Genomic DNA, 22,316 nt, shown 5'->3' with positions numbered 1-22,316 from the left:
ACCTCAAAAGCACAGGCAACAAAGCAAAAATAGAAGTATGGGATTATAGCAAACTAAAAGTCTTCTGCAAAGCAAAAGAAACAATCAGCAGAGTGAAGAGGAAGCCTGCAGAATGAGAGAAAATATTTGCAAACTGTTCACCAATGAGAGATTAATACCCAGAATATACAAGGAACTCAAACAACTCAATAGTGGAAAAGAAATAATCCAATTAAAAATGGGCAAGTGATTTGGGAAATGACATACAAATGGCCAACAAGTATATGAAAAAACGTTCAACATCACAGATCATCAGGGAAATCCAAATCAAAATCACAATGAGAAACAATTTTACCCTAAGTAGAATGCCTATTAAAGAAAAGGAAAAAAAAAAAAAAAAAAAAAACACAAAATAGCAAATGCTGGCAAGGATGAAGAGAATAGGAACTTTTATAGGCTTTTGGTAGAAATGTAAGCCATTATGGAAAACAGTTTGGAGGTTCCTCAAAAAAGTACAATAAAACAACTATATGAGAAACAACTATTAAATCTCACTACTGGGTGTATATCGGCAATCTCACTACTGGGTATATATCCAAAGGAAAGGAAATCAGTATATTGAAGAGATGTCTGAACCTCGTGTTTATTATAGCACTATACATGATAGGTAAGACATAGAATCAAACTAAGTGTCTATCAACAAATGAATGGATAAAGAAAATGCCGTATATATACAGAATTGAATACTATTCAGCCATAAAAATGAATGAAATCCTATCATTCCTGGAAACATGGATGAGCCTGGAGGACATTATGTTAGGTGAAATAAGCCAGGCACAGAAATAGGCACATATGAGAGCATGTTCTCATTCATATGTGGGAGCAAACCAAGTTGATCTCGTAGAAGTAGAGAGTAGAATAGTGGTTTTAGCTGGACGTAGTGGCTTACGCCTGTAATCCCAGCACTTTGGGAGGCCAAGGTGGGTGCATCACCTGAGGTCGGGAGTTCCAGACCAGCCTGACCAACATGGAGAAACCCATCTCTACTAAAAATACAAAATTAGCCGGGTGTGGTGGCACGCACCTGTAATCCCAGCTACTCAGGAGGCTGAGGCAGGAGAATGTCTTGAACCCAGGAGGCAGAGGTTGCGGTGAGCTGAGATTGTGCCATTGCACTCCAGCCTGGGCAACAAGAGCAAAACTCCATCTCAAACAAACAAACAAACAAACAAAAAGAATAGTTGTTTCTAGAAGCTGGTAATGTTAAAGGCGAATATAGCCAGAGGTTGGTTAACAGACACAAAATTACAGATAGATAGGAGGAATAAGTTCTAGCTTTCATAGCACTGTAGGGTGACTACAGTTAACGATAATTTATTGTATATTTTTAAAGAGCTAAAAGAGAGAGTTTTGAATGTTCCCAACACAAAGAAATAATAAATATTGAAGGTCATGAGTATACTAATTACCCTGATTTGAACGTTATGTGTGGTTTGTATCAATATATCACACTGTTCCCCATAAATTATGTGTCAACTAAAGTGTTAAATACAAAGCATTTTGTGTCTAACCTATTTACTTATGTATTTCAAAATATCAGTGGCTTGAATTCAATTTAGCTTTTAGTAGGTGTATTAGCTTCCTATTGCTGCTGCTGTAACATATGCAGCAAACCTAGTTGCTTAAAACAACAAAAAATCACTACTTTACAGTTCTGGAGTCAGACATCCAAAATCAGCCTAATGAGGCTAAAATTAAGGTGTCGACAGGGCTACATTCCTTTTGTAGACTCTAGAGGTGAATCTGTTTTCTTGCCTTTTTCAGATTTTAGAGGCTACCTGCAGTCCTGGGCTCAAGGCCACATCAATCTGACCTCCCCTCATACCTTCTCTGACTTTCATTCCTTCCTCTTTCCTTACAAGGACCCTTGTGATTACATTGCAATTTCCCAGATAACTCAGAATTCTCTTGCCACCTCAAGATTCTTAATTTAGTCACGTCTACAGAGTCCTTTTTTGGATAATTTAATATATTCACAAAATCAATAGTTAGGATGTGGACAGTTTTTGAGGGGGGTTATTATTCTGCCTGTCACAGAGAGTTGAATTTTAAATGGAATGAATTTAACGTAGGGACAGGAATCTGTGTCAAAAACAGAAATAATTCCCAAGGTAATATATAGATCTTAATATGAGAAAATTATTACATTTTTCTGTTGTTTATAATTCTGTCAATACTGCTGAAATAACAGATGCTGCAAACTAGTCTGAAAGTTCAGATTTTCGTTTAACAAAGAAAGAAATGCAAAATTTTCTGAAAATTTGATTTAGAGCATTACCAAGTCTTTATTAAATACTATAATTAGATTATTTCTACCCTGGGATAAAGGTTCAAGTGACTTTTATTTGCTCTAAACCTTGGCTAATCCTGAATGTAAACATGATGGTATTTGTTCTTTGTGTCATCACAGACCTGAAAATCTTCTGTAGTGAGTTTTATACTCAGTAAAAATAGGAAACCAAAGATTAGGACTTCAATGAACTGCCTAGGGAGGGTGAAACTTATATATGAGAACTGATTACATAAAGTACTTGAGAAGCCTAGGAGCCCAAACATCTGACTGAGATGATTTTACCTCCTTTCAAGGATGAGGCTCATCTTCATCTCTACCCATTGAAGAGAATAGGAATTCCTAGAACCTATGTGGCAGAGATCAAAAAAGCTGTGACTTAAGTACCATGAATGGAGTAATTGGGGAAGTGATAAGGCAAGACTGTGGGGAGCTCTTCTCCCAGTTTCTTCTGCATAATTCTTTCTTCTTTCTAAGCTCTTTTCTCATTGATCTGTTCCAGCCTGTACATTTCTCGTTATTCATTTATTCCATTAGGCTAATGTATTAGGTCTTCACAAGTGCAAATTCAGCTGAGGAGGAATTAGCATAATAAGGCATTGACACTGAGGATACATTAATCCAATTATACTGTTATTTACTAAAGAACATCTTTAGAAAATAAAGCCTACTATGTATTTGAAGTAATTGTAGGAAAAGAAAACTTATCTTGAAGATCTGCTAAGGGAGAACAAGTCCAAATGGGGTACTATAATGAAGAGAATTTTGGGCAGCCATTCAAGCAGTTTTTGTTGTGATTAGAAGAAAACAACATTATTGAAAGAAAGTAGAGCATATTGCATAGGAGGAGGGCATCATCTTCCAATTTTCTCCCTTTATTTAATTCATTCCTCATATTTGGCCATGAGACAGGGTAGATGAGATGAAACACAAAAGAATTCTGAGAATATTAAAAGTCTTAAAAATAAAGTGAAGCATCTTTGCAAATCTCTACTCTTTCAGGCAACATACAAAGACATCAACATTTATTAAGTTTATACGTGAAAGTGATCTCAAAGATGATTCCAAAGGGATTGATTTTATGACAGTACAAGGGAGAAAATTGAAAACCTTCCTTTGTGATAATATGTGTCTTCAGTACAATCACAGATTTATGTGACTTTTACCATGATTGCATATACTTGGAATATAATTTAGTATAGTCAAATTTGATTAGCATAAAGCCATAGATGTAAGCAAACTTTAATCTAGTGACATGACTGAAATTCTAAAACATGTGGGCAGTCTGGCCGGGCGCGGTGGCTCAAGCCTGTAATCCCAGCACTTTGGGAGGCCGAGGCGGGCGGATCACAAGGTCAGGAGATCGAGACCATCCTGGCTAACACGGTGAAACCCCGTCTCTACTAAAAACACAAAAAAGTAGCCGGGCGAGGTGGCAGGCGCCTGTAGTCCCAGCTACTCGGGAGGCTGAGGCAGGAGAATGGCGTAAACCCAGGAGGCGGAGCTTGCAGTGAGCTGAGATCGCGCCACTGCACTCCAGCCTGGGGGACAGAGCAAGACTCCGTCTCAAAAAAAAAAAAAAAAAAAAAAAAAAAAAAAAACATGTGGGCAGTCTATATATTAATATAAATTAATATATATATTTTTTCAACTTTTATTTTAAGTTCTGGGGTACATGTGCAGGATGTGCAGGTTTCTTACATAGGTAAACATGTGCCGTGGTGGTTTGCTGCACAGATCAACCCATCACCTAAATATTAAGCCCAGCATCTATTAGCTGTTCTTCCTGATGCTCTCCCTCCCCCACCCCCATGACAGGCCCCAGGGTGTGTTGTTCCCCTCCATGTGTCCATGTGTTTTCATTGTTCAGCTTCCATTTATAAGTGAGAACATGTGGTGTGTGGTTTTCTGTCCCTGCATAAGTTTGCTGAGGATAACGGCTTGCAGCTTGATCCATGTCCTTGCAAAGGACATGATCTTGTTCCTTTTTATGGCTGCATAGTGTTCCATGGCATGTATGTACCATACCACATTTTCTTTATGCAGTCTATCACTGATGGACATTTGGGTTGATTTCATGTCTTTGCTATTGTGAACAGTGCTGCAATGAACATACATGTGCATGTATCTTTAACATAGGATGGTATATATTCTTTTGGGTATATACCCAGTAATGGGATTGCTGGATCAAATGGTATTTCTGGTTCTAAAATTTTGAGGAATTGCCACACTGTCTTCCACAATAGTTGAACTAATTTACACTCCTACCAACAGTGTAAAATCATTCCCTTTTCTGTGCAAACTCATCAGCATCTATTTTTTCTTGATTTTTTAATAATCACCATTGTAACTGGCATGAAATGGTATCTCACTGTGGTTTTGCTTTGCATTTCTCTAGTGATCAGCGATGTTGAGCTTTTCTGCCTATGTCTGCTGGCCACAAGAATGTCTTCTTTTGAGAAGTGTCTGTTCATGTCCTTTGCCCAATTCTTAATGGGGTTGTTTGTTTTCGTCTTGATTATTTCCTTAAGTTCCTTAGAGACTCTGGATATCAGACCTTTGCCAGATAGATAGATTGCAAAAATGTTCTCCCATTCTGTAGGTTGTTTGTTCACTCTGATGATCGTTTCTTTTGCTTTGCAGAAGCTCTTTAGTTTAATTAGATCCCATTTGTCAATTTTTGCTTTTTTTGCAGTTGCTTTTGACGTTTTCATCATGAAATCTTTGCCTGTCCTTATGTCCTGAATGGTGTTGCCTAGATTTTCTTCTAGGGTTTTTTATAGTTTTGGGTTTTACGTATAAGTCTTTAATCCATCTTGTGTTAATTTTTATATTAGATGTAAGGAAGAGGAGTCTAGTTTCAATTTTCTGCATACGGCTAGCCAGTTCTCCCAGCACCATTTATTAAATAGGAATTCTTTCTCCATTGCTTGCTTTTGTCAGGTTTGTCAAAGAGCAGATGGTTGTGCGTGTGCAGTCTTATTTCTGGGTTCTCTATTCTGTTCCATTGGTTTATGTGTCTGTTTACTATGTGAAATAAACAGTTTAAGAAATAGTAGCTTAAAACTTTTTCTACAAATTTTATTTCTGTAGTCACTTCACTCCAGGCAGTGCTTTAATATAATCATAATGCATATTCTGGAGGTTCTTACTTCAAAACAATTTCAACATTCTTATCTTTCTCATCAGTCTCAATATTCTTCCTATGCAGGTATATAACGGGAAAATGTTTTGTTTCTTTTAAAACAAAATTTCAATGAGTCTACTAAATAAATAAATAAATAAATAAATAAATAAATAAATAAATTTTTTTTTGGTACATTTGATGGGAAATAATAATATAGAATAATCACAACTTACTGATTAATGAAATTTCTCTCAGAAGTATAGATCATTCACTTTTTCATTTCCCCCCATTTTAACTAGTCTTTAGAGATTACTTATTGTAAAATCTGACATGAAATAAACTGAGAGCTTTTCATCCAGTTTTTCAAGTTTAGAGAATCTAGTATAAAGAGGAGCTGATCATTGTTGCTGTTTCACTGACGATTTTGTTACCTTTGATTATAATGTAATAATATACAACTCTTTCCCAATGCCCTAATACAAAAATAACCAGTGTTAATTTTCTATGTTTGTATAAGTTAATGCTAATTTTAAAATTCCATTTTCATACTTGCTTGTTATTCATTTTGTTTTGGTCAAGATAAATTTGCTCTAATTAAGCTAACATGGATTCTATTTTGCTGTTTTCATTGATACTGGAATATTGTCCCTTTCCCTAACTATGCTTCTAAATTCAATAGATAATTGCTCAAGGTTAAAGTGCAGTTATATTTCATATCGTCTTTTTAATCTAGATTTATTTCCAGTCATATTTCAGACAACTGACTTATTTCTTTTCCTAATTATATTTGTTTACTACCTTTACTTATTTCAATTTGTTCTCTGTTTGTTCCTTTGTTCTTCATTCAAGTTTCCAGATAATTGAAGTAGATTGTAGACCAATTTAAGTCAAAATATTTTCTTGGCTTATCACCTGAGATTCGTAGAAGGATCTCTTGAGAAATTAGAAATGTCATTATTATATAAGGGATTTTAATATAATCACAATGCATATTCTGCAGGTTCATACAAAAAGAAATTAAATTTACCAATGTCTTAGTCTAGCATACTTTTTAATTATAGAATACATCTTAACTCCATTCATTATTGGGTTATTGACATCAACCTAGGAATTGCAGTTATTTAGGTTTGGCGGGCAATGCTAATGAATGTTTTAAAAATAATGAATTACTGAAGTTCTTTTTGCGTTGAAAACTGAAAACTTATTTTAGTTAAGATCTTAGTGTATCTCCATAGAATGCTTTTAATTCTTTACTCTTGAGTTTACACTTACAAAGCCAAGTTCTCATGATAACATTTAGTGCCTCTATATGGCCATGCTTATGTTGCCAAATAATTAAGCACAAATAGCATCTTCGAAGAACTCAGAAGACATACAGGACAGCAACCTCCCAGAACAGATTTCTCATGGACAAGAAATCTAGTGAGACTTTTTTCTACCTAGAATCTTGATTGAAGTGAATACCTAAATTTTCTGAAATGTTAACGTTTCTTCATCAGATACTCAAAGTTAGGAAGAAGTGCCTTTTTATGGCTTACGATATGGATCTTGATATGAGTCATAATTTTTTTAATGAAGGAGAACCATTCTGTCTCCTTGCCCCACACTTGAGCTTAATGTTCTAATATTAGGAAACAAAAAGGTTTATAATTCTTTAGTTTGTGAATTATAATTGACTTTTTAAAAAGAAAGTTAACTTATAATTGTAATAGCTGCTAACTCTCTGACAAACCTTTTGCACATCACTGGAAAGCATAAAAGACAAAACTATAAGTTAATGATTTCATTCTCTTTTTTTTTTTTTTTTTAATTTTTTAAATTATTTATTTATTTATTTTTGAGATGGAACCTCGCTCTGTCACCAGGCTGGAGTGCAGTGGTGTGATCTCGGCTCACTGCAACCTCCGCCTCCCAGGTTCAAGCGATTATCCTGCCTCAGCCTCCCAAGTAACTGGGACTACAGGTGTGCGCCAACACGCTCATCTAATTTTTTTGTATGTTTTTAGTAGAGAAGGGGTTTCACCGTGTCGGCTAGGATGGTCTTGATCTCTTGACCTTATGATCCACCCACCTCGGCCTCCCAAAGTGCTAGGATTACAGGTGTGAGCCACCGTGCCTGGCCCCCAGGTTATACAATTATAATTCATTTATAGTTATAGGCAGACTTGTTTAATGTTTAGGAATTATCAATTCAACTTTCTGTGTGTAATTGAAGGGAATTTTTTTTTTATTTGACACAGTCATTAGAAAGACATAGTTATTTAGCAAGCAAAAGTACATATTGAAGGTAGTGAGAAAGACATTATTTTATGTGTTTGTGTTCTAGCAAATCTGAAAGATTAATCAATTTTAACCATAGTGTGGGGGATGGTAGTGGTGAATAATGTCAGTATTATTGATACACATCAGATTCTTTTCATGATGGCATCCACTTTACATACAGTAAATTATGTATAGCTTTTGTATTTTGGTTGAGACAAGAATGATGCCAATAACCTAAACTATCTTTACTATATTGTGCTTTTCTTTGTAGGGGCTAGCTAAATCTTTAGGAGTTTAACTTCACCTATAGTATATTTGTCTCCATTAATAACAAGAACATTATAATTTTTGACTAATTACAACAAAATTTAGTATTTTGAGCATAAATTTAGCCAAACAATTCCTCTATATTTCTTTCCAATGTCAAATAATACTTTTATATTTTAAATTATATATTGCTATAACAGAATAAATTACTGTATATTTTCCAATTAAAGAGATTTATGCGTGAAATATTTCCAAGTGAAAGACACACTTTTAAGTGTGTGATAAACCCATGAATTATTTCTACTCTCACACCTCTTAGAAAAATTTTAAAATAAATATTTATATAAAAATCACTCTACAATAAGCTGCTGAATAATCAGTTGATTTCAGCCTTTTGAGCTTTTCAGATTCTTACTGGAAAAAACTATTTTGATGGAATGGTTTTCCCCTCCCTTAATCTTGCTCTGACAATTTATAAAATATTGGAAAATGCATAACTGCTATATCTGAATCATACATTTAGAAAAATGTTTAATGCATTCATAGCCACCTTTAAAAAATTGGACAACATTCAAGAGGCTAGCCCAGGTACTACTTAAATAGTATATTTTTAGGAACTTATGGTAACAGCAGTGACAGTAATTACTTTGAAAATAAGGACTAAATGAAGCTTATAGTATTGTGTTTTGTCTTTATTTGGGTCCAGTTCTTAAGAAAATAATTGAGGATCGTTAGTTTGAAATAACTGTCTACACTGAGGAGTAATATTGAGCCATTCTCAGAGAGATAAAAATAAGAAATAATCCAATGAATAAGCAAACATAAATTATTCTTTTAGAGATTTAAACATAATTTACTGATATTTTCTGATACATTTTGATATTTAAAATACGAAAGTTCAAATTATCTAATGTTAGGTAAGCTGATGGATTGAACTTGTCTACTCATAATTCATAATTCTTCCATTGAATATTTGAAGCCCATAAATTCAATACAGCTTCATTTTTATGGCACCTGTCTTAATTATTGTTCAACAGGGATATTGAAATATGAAAATATACACAGAATTATAGTTCTGTGCTGTTTTTGTTCTTTCACATGCTAACAAGAGTATACATTTTTAAAGTTTAGTAAACTTAAATTATAAAAAGTAGGAAAATGTCTTCTTGAAATAAAATTGATATTGATATTTCTCATCTGAGAAATAAATATTATACTTTATTTTTTTTTTCAAGTAATGTCTGGAACAGCTAGAATGTCTCCCAGGTGCCCTAGGGCAGGCCATCTCATAGAGATATACGATCACTGGGTCTTGCTGTCTAGATCTAGAGGCTTGTCAGGATCAGAGCTCTGCACAGAAACGTTAAGAGATTTTGCACTGTCAATATTTCAACCTGTCCAGATAATCTGTGTGAAAAGCATTGTTCTTCCGTGCTTCTCTGGATGACCTCTTATCCCTTTTTCACGTCATTATGTTTGCTGGGGGGAGATCCTGCTGTGCTACATCATAATAACATGTAATCTTCTTGCTCAGTTTAGCTGAGATTTAAGGAGACTCTGTTCATAGAAACTGTTCTTTAAAGCCTGATCTATAATTTTGCAGAATCACCCTAGCAGAAGAGCAAGAGGCTTTATAAGAGCGATACAACCATTAAAACTCTTAAACGAAGATTAGTTTCAAGTTTTACAATCCGGTACCAAACCATCTGGCAAATCTCATGTCGGGTTTTGTTAAAGCTCTGAGCTTTCTAAGTGTTAATTCATCCCCCTTCTATAACATTCCCCCTTCCCTAAACACACATAGGAACACACACTTGACTTGATGATTAAGATAAAAGATCTAATTAAATGCTCCAAGCTTGTTGATTTTTCCACCTGGTGATTTGTTGCTCTTGACGACAATTTCTAGATAGCTGTTTGCTTTTGGCAGAACCCTTGGTTTCCTTATGGATAAATGAATATATTTTTCCCAAATTATTCATCTCATTTTTTCCACATTTCTCTTGGGTCTAACTACATCCAGAAGGAGGATCCTCATTACCTTGTGCTGACAAACCACTTCAGAGGGACTCAGATTAGTCTGGAAAATATTGAACATGCCTATGAAATAACTCAACGCTATTTTACTCAAGATCTCATCATTGTAGCTATGATGATGGCAGCTATCCTAGAAAAAAATGAAATCTGAAAATAAATTTTGGTTTATATTAACCCGGCATTAAGTCATTTCTAAACATTCCATCCATAGCTATCAAACTGTGCTTTGCATTTAGGAATCCATGTCTCTTGACACCAATATGTACACAAAACTCAAGACAAAACAAAAAACACACAAGGAATAAAAGAGAATTAATCATAGAACGTAAGGTGTTCCAGATTCACAATGTCTTGTCTATGCCATACTGTTCATAAACATAGCTTTACATGTCCCTTTAGTTCTGCTAAATGTATACCAATTTCCCCATGGAGAGGAAACATTATTAAATTATGTATTTTCTAGTCTTGCCTCATCTCTAAAAAACACAGTAAAAATTCAGTCTGTGAGTTTATATGGGAACGCTTTACTCTGCGTAACTTACAAGAAAGCTTATAGTTGTTATATTTCTTCAAGCATGTCATCTACAGAGTCCTTCTAGGCAAGAGAATTCTCAATACCTGAAAATTTTGACCGAACACTAAATATCAAACTCCAAGTCTAAACCTATTTAATACAACCTTTCTCCTTGTCTCCACCTAAAAGACATTTCATTGATTTTTAAGCAAATATAGATACATTCTATAACTTTTAAGTAGCCAATTTATTTCATACTTTCAATTGTCAATTTGACTTAAAATCTATAGTTATCCTTACTATAAGAATTAATAAATATGATTCATACCTGTTCTCAAAATTTAAGTTTTTGAGAAATCTCCAGTTTTAAAAACCAACTTTTGAATTCGAAGTTTCAACTAAATTCACACAAAAACTTATATTTACCCGAGTAAGAAGAATTTATGTCCAATCAAAAGAGGCTTCTTCCAACTAGAGATTATGTAACAATTGGAATAAGTAAAGAATAGTTAATGTCTGCCTTACCTGTTCCCAGCACCCTCACTCATCATATTATTGTAGCAGTGGTAAATTTTTATTTTGCAGATATATGAAAAAAATAAAAAAAAAAAACCTCTAAGTAACTGGAATTAATTGTTTCAACAAATTTCAGTTGCTTCATAGTACCTTACTGATGAGAACTGAGGGTCATTTCTGAATGAGAATAGAAGATTGTAAGGCCAGCATTCTCCATCACTGGCAGGGCTGCGCAGGGCCTTTCTCTTGTATTAAAGTGATAGCTTCACTTAGAAAAGAGACAAGGGGAGAGAGAGGTGGATAGAGAATAATAGAGAGAAAGAACGAATCACATGGTGAATGGCTTCTGCTTCATGTTGTTAGAGAAGATAAAACCATAATAGTGCAAACCAAGAGGATAATTATAAAATGCCAAGCACTTTATTATAGTAACTCAGTATCATAGAAGTATGTTATGAGGCTCATGTTATTATACTCATTTCACAGATGATGAAGGTGAGAATCATATTAAATAACTTGACAAACTTCATAAAACTAGTAGACTGTAGAGCCAGATGTAGATTCCAAAGGCTCTATCCTTTCCAGTGTTGCACCATATTGTTGAGTAGATTTTAGTCTCTTTTAAATATCTATCTTTTCTTCCTTAAATATTGCATATAAAATACATCTCAAAACCTCTAACAAATATAAGGCAGAAAGGCATGTCAGGAGAAAAGAAACGTTAAAGAGAGTAGTAATTAACTGAGAGTTTCTCCTATTTCAGGAAACCTCTGGATTATACTCACAGCAATTAGAAAACATGTCCTATAACATTATAAAAATTAAAAGTTGATATTGTGTCAAGGCTTTTAATGAAAATCATTCATCTATATATGTCCTGGGAAAAATAAGTATCTAGTTACACTTTATGTTTGTAAGCGTTGCCATAGTTTTGATTAATGTTATTTCCACAGTAAGGGTTATGCTTTCTTATATGGAAATGAGAATGAAGGAAAGGTTTTATAAATGTAATCACTAGAAACATCACCCACATACTTACATGTCTTTAGGCATATATCATCCTGCTAGATGTTGCATAGGACTCTCCAAAAATTATCTCATATGCATATTTGAGGAGACCTTTTTGGCCCTAATCTATCAGTATTTCAACCATATGGCAATAAGATAACAATAATGGATCAGTTATACCCACTTGTAGTGTTTGGTAACTAAAATAAAGTGATGACTGTGACAATTTATAATGTAACATATTTGTAAATCCTGAGATTTCCATGGTGGGTTTGATTACCCAGAAAATGATAGCATACTTACATTTCTAGTGGAAAACCTACTGCATTTGAGAAAGAAATGTAATTGCTGAATGCACCAATGCGCCTCTGGATTCTTTTTTTGAAACAATCATGGTGAGACTGTATTCAGAAATAGCACGATCTTATTGTAAGAGTGATTTTCTTACCATTAGGTTTGAGTTACAATACAATTTCTAATTGCCAGAAGAAAGGAAGCGTTCCACATTTGTCCTGAAAACAATCACAAAACCAGGGGCTGAGTGAGATGGCTCACACTTGTAATCCCAGCACTTTCAAAGGCCATGGCAAACAGATCATTTGAGCTCAGGAGTTTGAGATCAGCCTGGGCAACATGATGAAACACTGTCTCTACAAAAAATATATATATATACAAAAATTAGCCAGACATGGTGACATGTGCCTGTAGTCTCAGCTACTCAGGAGGCTGAGGTGGGAAGATCCCTTGATCCTGGGAGGTTGAGGCTGCAGTGAGCCAAGACTGCACCACTGCATTTCAGCGCAAGTAACAGAGTGAGACTCAAAAAAAAAAAAAAAAAAAAAAAAATCACAAAACCACAGAACCAGTCTGAGTTTACCTCTCCCAGAAGATTTGCAATTAGTCAAGTTAAGGAAAGCAGTTGATGCATGAAGTTACTAAAGCTCAGATGCTGTGCGACACTGTCAGGAAAACATTTAAGAACAGCAAGAAGAACCGGCCAGATTTAGAAAGTTCAATCAAATTATCTTGCTTCATAAGCCTATTTTTGCAAAGCAGATGTATTTTGGGAAATGAATTTTTTTTCTTTTAGGTTACCTGCATCGTATTATTTTCATGAAAGACTGAGTCCTTTGGAAGCTGCAAATATATTTTCCATTTATTGAAAAACTTTATTATTGTGTATATTTTGAGAAATAATTCTCACTTCTGTGAATTGGAATTTGCCTTAAAATTTTCTTACTTTTTGACAAAAAAGATGGAATTAATAGAATTTTGAGCATTTACTCTTAATCAGTGCTTCTTACGATCCAGCCTCTTCCTACCTCCTCCATAAATAAAATAATTCAAGAAAATTACCGGTAATTTTTAATCTATAGAATTTCTAGATTCTAAAAGGTGGGAAATAATATAAACCTATCCGTTTTCTCTCACATATGTCTATTTCTTTACACAGCATCACCACTGAAACAATGTATTTGTGCTTGAAGCGTTAATGCAATTTTAAACAAAGTCAACTTCCCTTCCAATGTCTAAGCCATTACCAAGTAATCTCTAACTTAGGAATAATAATAAGATCCAATATCTATCCTTCCTTCTCTTAGAAGTTATTATTTTTTATTATTAGCAATAATGCCAGTGACATTTCTCAAGACTCGTTAAGATCATTGCTAAAACACACTTCTCACTTTTTGGCACTGAGCACTATCTTAATATGAACTGAATTAAAATGTGGCTTAAATCTACAAAGACTGTGATTCTTATAAAGCATTTTATTCTTTTCTTGAAAGTTTGACATCTAATTCCATAAAAGGAAAGATCGTTTGGTTCAGTATGTGGTACATGTAAGGAAAGAGAAATGCAGATCTGCATTTTATTTCTCAGGTGTCACTGATGAACCATAGTTCATTTTCTTAAAACAGTCAAGGATAAATGTAGTTAATCACTAAGTTTTCCTGCAAGTGTCATTTCTCTCACTTGCATTACAGTTAGATCTCAGTAGTCCTGTATACTGGGGCTATTCTATTAGATGATTTCCTGGTTTTTAGTCTTATAACTATGGGATTTTGGAGGGAGCGGGGAGTGATAGAATATTGGCAGGGGTGGGGGGATTATTTTAAGTTCTTATTTTTGTACAAAACAAAGCAAAATAATTTTTTCTAATGTTTGAATACTGAAGCATGTTATACAGTAGACATGTTTACTTGCCAAATTTAAATGTGCAAGATACATCCACGTAGACTTATACTTTTAACCACGTAAAACCGCATCCCTGCTTAATTAAATGGACATATGAATACAGCATTATATATTAGACAGAGGGCAGCCTAGCAGACGTTGAACTGCCCACAGTTGACAGAGAATGTTTAAATTAGATGCTTAAAATGTGCATGTGAAATGCAACCCAAATAAACTTGATTTTTTTTTAAAAAAGTTAAATGTACCTTTTGGCCATTTGCATGTCTTCTTTTATGAAATGTCTGTTCATATCTTTTGCCCATTTTTAAATCAATTTTTTCTGTTGAGTTGTTTGAGTTCCTTATATATTCTGGGTATTTATCCCCAAAGTTGTCAACATCACTAATCTTCAGGGAAATGCAAATAAAAACTACAATGAAATAGCATCTCATTCCAGGTAAAAGGGCTATTACAAAAAGACAAAAACAAAACAAACAAACAAACAAAAACACACAGATAATGGAGAGGATGTGGAGAAAGGGGAATGCTGACACATTGGTGATGAGAATGTAAATACATCCACTATGGAAAACAGTAAGGATGTTCCTGGAAAAACTGAAAATAGATCTATCATATGATCCAGCAATCATACTGCTGGGTATATATCCAAAAAAAAAAAAGAAAAAGAAAAGAAAATTGATATATCCAAAAGATACCTGCACTTTTATGTTTATTGCAGCACTAATCACAATAGCCAAGATATAGGATAATTCTTCAATCACTTTCAACTTGGTATTCCTTCCTTACATAAGTAACAACTGAACATCTTTGGTAAAATCTGTTAATTCCTGAAAAGACGATGATAATTTGCAGAGGATCTGCGTCCTCAATACACTTGGCACTTATCACATCTATTAAATCCCTTGGCATTTATCACATCTATTACATATCTTTTATGGCAAATAGCAAATTTGTGTTGTGGTGGCACACACAAGATTGATTTTAATTTGCAACAAGAGCACATTCACAAATATAACCCTTGAAGCCATTAGGTTGCAAAAGCATTGGACAGAAATTTTCTACAGCTTAAATGTCAGCCATTTAAATATTTAATTTTTTTATCTTTATTTTATTTTATTTTATTGAGACAAGGTCTTGCTCTGCTGCCCAGGTTAGAGTGCAGTGGCAGAATCATAGCTCACTGCAGCCTCCAAAATGCTGGGCTCAAGTGATCCTCCCACCTTGACCTCCCAAAGCACTGGGGTTACTGGTATCATTTAAATTGTCCTCCACAATTTCATTCATATGTTTAATAGAACATATAATAGAACTCCATGTAAACTCCATGAGAAAATAAATTTATTTTCTTTTTTTTCTCTTTTTTAACTCTAGTACCTAGAGCTACGTGTGGCATATGGTTAACCCTCAATAACCATTTGTTACATAAATAAACTATGATTTCTAAAAAGAGATAATTTACCCAGGCACTATTTTAGCTACCTGTAGGCAATGTTAATATGAAATGTACTGTGTATTTTACTTTTAACAAACAGCTTAAAATACTTCTATTTTCTTCCCTTCTAAAGCCAATGAAGGAGATCATGCGATCTTGCACCCCCATGAAAGAGTCTACTACTGTGGAGGTCTGGATTCATCCCCAACCACAGGTATGAAAAAAGCCCTATGATTTTTCCTCCCTCTTCCTTTTAAATGATTTTTATAAAGGTATGAGGAATACTCTTAAGTAGTGTACACAATGTCTGTTCCCTTACATTTCCTCAGGTGATTTTGTGCTGGACTCAAAATTTACTGTTGAAAATATGACAGTAAATATATATCTTTTTAGTGTGATTTGATAATAACAGTGAAATTAACTTGTTGGATCAGGTAAAAGTATTTCTCTAAAAGCATCTTCTAAATGTTTATTCTGCTGATGCTTAAGTGTAGTTTTGTAATCATGGATTGAAAAAAAGTAAAACTGCTGTTTTATAATATGACTTAAATTTAAGCTTTAGCATAATATAGCATAATTTGCTTTTTATGTTAATTAGGCAAACTTTAGTAAAACTTCATTGAAACAAGTTTGTTTGGGAGATAATATTAGCAGCAGTAAATATGGTAGGTCTGCAGCAAACTCTTCCCTTGGAGGGAAGAATTCAACCAAGGAACATAAGGATGAGTGAGAGACCAATGCAAGTTTTAGAGCAAGAGTGACAGTATATTAAAAAGTTTCAGAGCAGTAATGAAAGGAAGCAAATTGCACTTGGTAGAGGGCCAAGTGGGCAATTTGAGAAATCCAAGTACCCTGTTCAACCCTTGACTTGAGGTTTTTATACATTGGCATGGATCCAAGGTTTGTGTGTCTTCTTCCTTGATTTTTTGTTGGGATGGGCTATCCTCCTGCAGTGGCCTGTCAGCACTTGGGAGGAGCCACATTTGCAGTGTGTTTACTGAAGTTGTGCGCATGATCATTTGAGGCATTTTTCCCTTACCAGTTGAGTATTCCTAGAGGAAGGTCATATACCAGTTAAACTCTGCCATTTTGCCTCTTACCGTACATGTTTGAGCCCACTCACCCAACTCCTGAGATCTTATTGGGAAGCTGCTGATCACCAGCTTCAGGTGTTTTCTATCTTTTGGGAGTCTCCCTTTCCTTGCCTCTGCTGCGACTGATTATTATTTTAAAGAGACAGTTTAATGACAGCCTGACCATCACCTGATGGTCACCTGACATTCTTGGGGGAGGAGCATTTTCTGCCCTGCTCATGTCTGTATAGCTACCTACTCTAACACAACCAGTCTGAATTTGTTTTTAAAAATCAAGTCATAAAGTGTATTTGTAAAGCAACCACTTTTACTTATTTTGGTCGGGACAGCTAAAAAATGTGACCAAAAGTTCAATTCTAATTTGTTTTCCTAGTATAGGTTTTAAGAGGACTTAAAAAAATGGGGTTAGAAGGCCAATGTCCAGACATCTATATGTTATTTGGTATTCTATGACTGGTTGTTATACCGTTGTTAATAAAGTCCTGAATCTGACTCCTCTAGTAACAAATTAATATCCATAAATTGCCTTCTACCTAGTTATTTTCAAATGTCTTTTATTTTTTATAGGATAAAGAAATTCAAATAATGTAAATACATAAATATGAATCTAGACTATTAGATATATAACCCAAATGGAATGGAAGGAGGATCATGTTAATTATTTATTAATTTATGTGTACATCTGAAATTCATGGAAGTCATGTGTTCTGTAATTATAACATCCTACAATATTTCACAGATTTAATTTATGCTCTTTACAAAGAGTTTCAGAATTAATTTATGCACTGTGAGGAGATATGATTAATATTATAAAAGTGAATCCCAACCCAGGATTCTGTCCAAATTGTCACAAGTTTTAAGTTATTCCAGCCTGAATTAGTGAAGTTTCACCAAGTTTGAAACTATCGTAACCTCCCAATGGGTTCTCGTTTCCTGCTGCCTAGACAGAGCCAATTTATCAAGACAGGAGAATTACAATAGAGAAAGAGTTTAATTCACACAGAGTCAGCTGTACAGGAAACTAGAGTTTTATTATTACCCAAAAACTCAGGAGAGGATGGAGGTTTTTAAGGATAATTTGGTGGGTAGGTGGTCAGAAAGTGGAGAGTACTAATTGGTTGGGTCAGAGATGAAATCAAGGGAATGTTGAAGCTGTCTTCTTTTGCTGAGTCAGTTTACCTATCTGGGTGGTACCAGTTGATCCATCAAGTGCAGGGTCTTGAAAATACCTCAAGCACTGATCTTAGGGTTTACAATAGAGATGTTATCCCCAGGAGCAATTTGGGGGGTTCAGAATCTTGCAGCCTCCAGCTGCATGACTCGTAAACCATAATTCCTAATCTTGTGGCTAATATGTTAGTCCTGCAAAGGCAGTTTAGATCCCAGACAAGAAAGAAGTTGGTTTTGGGAAAGGGCTATGTATTAGTATGTTCTTACACTTTTAGCAAGAAATACCTGAGTCTGGGTAATTTATAAAGAAAGGAAGTTTAATTGACTCACAGTTATGCATGACTGGAGAGGCCTCAGGAAATTTACAATCATTGCAGAAATCACCACTTCACAGGGCTGCAGAAGAGACACTGAGTGCCAAGCAAAAGAGGAAACCCCTTATAAAACCATCAGATCTTGTGAGAACTCATTGTCATGAGAACAGCATGAGGGGAACTGCCCCCATGATTCAATTATCTCCACCTGGTCCCACCCTGGACACATGGGAATTATTACAAATCAAAGTGAGATATGGGTGGGAACACAGAACCAAACCACATCATTCCACTGCTGGTCTCTCCCAAATCTCATTTCCTCACATTTCAAGACACAATCATGCCTTTCCAACAGTCTCCCAAAGTCTTAACTCATTTCAGCATTAACCCAAAAGTCCAAGTCCAAAGTCTCATCTGAGACAAGGCAAGTCCCTTTCTCCTATGAGCTTGTAAAACCAAAAGCAAGTTAGTTACTTCCTAGATACAATGGAGGTACAGGCATTAGGTAAATACACCCATGCCAAATGGGAGAAATTGGCCAAAACAAAGGTGTTTCAGGCCCCATGCAAGTCCAAAATCCAATAGGGCAGTTTTACATCTTAAATTTCCAAAAAGATCTCCTTTGAATCTACATCTCACACCCAGGTCACGTGGATGCAAGAGTTGGGCTCCCACAATCTTGGGCAGCTCTCCCCCTGTGGCTTTGCAGGGTACAGCCTACCCCCTATCTGCTTTCAGAAACTGGCCCTGAGTGTCTGTGGCTTTTTTAGGTGCACAGTACAGGCTGTTGGAGGATCTACCATTCTGGGGTCTGGAGGATGGTGGCCTTCTTCTCACAGCTCCACTAAGCAGTGCCCAAGTAGAGACTCTGTGTGGGGGCTCCAGGTCCACATTTCCCTTCTGCACTGCCTTAGCAGAAGTTCCCTATGAGGGCTTTGCCCCTGCAGCAAACTTCTGCCTGGACAACCAGGTGTGTCCATACATACTCGGAAATCTAGGTGGAGGTTCCCAAATCCCAATTCTTGACTTCTGTGCACCTGCAGCCCCAACTCCACATGTAAGCCACCAAGGCTTGGGACTTGCACCCTCTGAAGCAATGACCTGTGCTATATGTTGGGCCCTTTTAGCCATGACTGTAACTGAAGCACCTGGGACACAGGTCACCATGCCCTGAGGCTGCACAGAGCAAGAAGGACCTTGACCCAGCCCATAAAATCATTTTTCACTCTTAGATCTTGGTCCTGTGATGGCAGGGGCTGCCAGGAAGGTCTCTAACATGTCCTGAAGACATTTCCCCCATTGTCTTGGTGATTAACATTTGGCTCCTCATTACTTATGCAAATTTCTGCAACAGGCTTGAATTTCTCCTGGAAAATGAGTTTTTCTTTTCTATCACATCGTCAGGCTTAAATTTTCCAAAATTTTATGCTCTGCTTCCTTTTGAACTCTTTGCCACTTAGAAATTTATTCCGCCAGACACCATAAATCATCTCTCTCAAGTTCAAAGTTCCATAGATCTCTAAGGCAGGGGCAAAATGCCACCATTCTTTTTGCTAAAACATAGCAAGAGTGACCTTTTCTCCAGTTCCCAATAAGTTGCTCATCTCCATCTGAGACTACCTCAGCCTGTACTTCATTGTCGATGTCACTATCAGCAATTTGGTCAAAGTTATTCAACAATTCTCTAGTAAGTTCCAAACTTTCCCACATTTTTCTGTCTTCATCTGAACCGTTGAAACTGTTCCAAACTCTGCCTGTTACTCAGTTCCAAAATCGTTTCCACATTTTAGGGTATCCTTATATCAGCACCCCCCTACCTCAGTACGAATTTATGGTATTAGCCTGTTCTCATGCTGCTATGAAGAAATACCAGAGACTGGGTAATTCATAAAGCAAAGGGTTTTAATTGACTCACAGTTCTCCATGGCTGAGAAGGGGGCCTCAGGAAATTTATAATCATGGTGGAAGCCACCTGGTGGCAGGAGACAAAGTGAGTGCTGAGGGAAGGAGGAATCCCCTTATAAAACCATCAGATCTCATGAGAACAGCATAGGGTGAACTGCCCCCATGATTCAATTATTTCCTCCTGGTCCCACCCTTGCCACATGGGGATTATTACAATTCAAAGTGAGAGTTAGGTAGGGACACAGAGTCAAACCATATCAGGCTATTATGGTCTTTGTATCAAAGTTAAACCATAAACTAAGTTCCTCCGACAGTTCAGCCTATGCTATGCCCAGGAATGAACACGGATAGCTTGGCAGTTAGAAGCAAAATGGGGTCAGTTAGGTCCAATCTCTTTCACTGTAATAATTTTCTTAATTATAATTTTTGCAAAGGTGGTTTTACTATGACTTTCAAGTCATGCCCTGCTGATTCAGTCTCAAGAAAATTGGTGAGAATGTAGAATACAAGGCAAACATAACATAATAATCCCACCTACACCTGTATCCAAGAGGCATCTCAGAATTATACTACACGTTTATTGAATGTTTGATTAAGAAACCATTGCAGTGGTCTTCAGAATAGAAGTGTTGAAGAAAAGCACACAATTTCAAATAGGCACCTTAAGATTATAAAATGTAACCTACCAATATGACATCAAGTATCACTGGGATAAATAGAAGTCAGATGGAATTAGACATTGTAATATAACACTTTTCCTCGATGAATAAGAAGATGCTAAATCAATGATTTTTTTTTTTTTTTTTTTTTTTTTTTTTTTTTTTTTTTTTTTTTTTTGAGACTGAGTTTCGCTCTTGTCACCCAGGCTAGAGTGCAATGGAATGATCTCGGCTCACTGCAACTTCCGTCTCCTGGGTTCAAGCAATTCTCCTGCCTCAGCCTCCCAAGTAACTGGGATTACAGGTGCCTGCCACCATGCCCAGCTAATTATTGGATTTTTAGCAGAGACAGTATTTCATGTTGGCCAGGCTGGGCTTGGGCTCGAACTCCTGACCTCAGGTGATCCACCCACCTCGGTCTCCCAAAGTGCTGGGATTACAGGCATGAGCTACTGCACCCAGGCATAAATGAATGACCTTTTATCTAAGCAAGTAGTTATTTCTGACTGCATTCCGGTAAATGGAGTGCCATATAATTAACTCTACTGATTTACCAATTACCAATTCTTTTGTCTGTTAGCAAAGATAAAATCTTGTTATTGACACAATTATTTCTTATAAAAGGGGCACTTTTTTCTTGAAGATCTTTTTAAAGTTATCTGACAGCCTTGAGTGCCTGAGGCTTCAATTGCAATTTAAGATAGACCATAGACTGATGGGTTACATTGTGTATATGGTATTATTACAGGCAAAGTATGTACGGATAAGGGCTTTTCAGTCTTGTTTTTAAGGAACATTGTGCTTGCCCCTGAAAAGCTTAAAAAAAAAATACTTATTTCATGAATCAACTTTTATGGTTTCTTATGAAATATCTTATTCTTAACAAGATATTCATTACTTAATTTGGGGAATTTTAAAAGCAATATTCTGAAAATAGAAACTAGTGGAAGTAGAGTGCAATTTAGAAGTTAAATCATTTCTATTCCTCCATTGAAATCTTTAAATACTTTGATAATGCCACATTCAACAATCTAGATGCCAATTAATTAACATTCACGATACAGATAGTGACTTTTTGAAAATCTTTAATTTAATTTTATTTTTTTGAGACAGAGTTTTGCTCTTGTTGCCCAGGTTGGAGTGCAAGGCCACTGCCTCGGCTCACTGTAACCTCTGCCTCCAAGGTTCAAGCAATTCTCCTGCCTCAGCCTCCCAAGTAGCTGGGATTACAGGTGACCCCATCATGCCCGGCTAATTTTTGTATTGTTAGTAGAGACAATGTTTTACCACGTTGGCCAGGCTGGTCTCGAACTCCTGACCTCAGCTGATCTGCCTGCCTGGCTCAGCCTTGTAAAGTGCTGGGATTACAGGCGTGAGCCACCACGCCTGGTGGGTTTTTTCTTTTTTTTTTTTTTTAGTTGGCAAATGCTGCAGTGGTGTCCCATAAAACAGTGGATCCTAGCTGAAAAACCAAGTATTCAACTAA

General features: G+C 35.9%; 1 protein-coding gene across 1 annotated transcript in view; it reads left to right on the top strand.

Annotated features, from left to right (window-relative positions):
- The window catches only part of PCDH11X (protocadherin 11 X-linked), a 793,677-nt gene that overhangs the window by 382,354 nt on the left and 389,007 nt on the right, over positions 1 to 22,316 (top strand). The window contains exon 6 of the mRNA XM_025372080.1: positions 15,822 to 15,902. Coding sequence (XP_025227865.1) covers positions 15,822 to 15,902 — 81 coding nt within the window. The remainder of the gene's footprint in view (positions 1 to 15,821; positions 15,903 to 22,316) is intronic.

Source organism: Theropithecus gelada, chromosome X (assembly GCF_003255815.1).
Source record: "Theropithecus gelada isolate Dixy chromosome X, Tgel_1.0, whole genome shotgun sequence".
NCBI lineage: Eukaryota > Metazoa > Chordata > Mammalia > Primates > Cercopithecidae > Theropithecus > Theropithecus gelada.
This window is presented reverse-complemented; position numbering and strand designations above follow the sequence as displayed.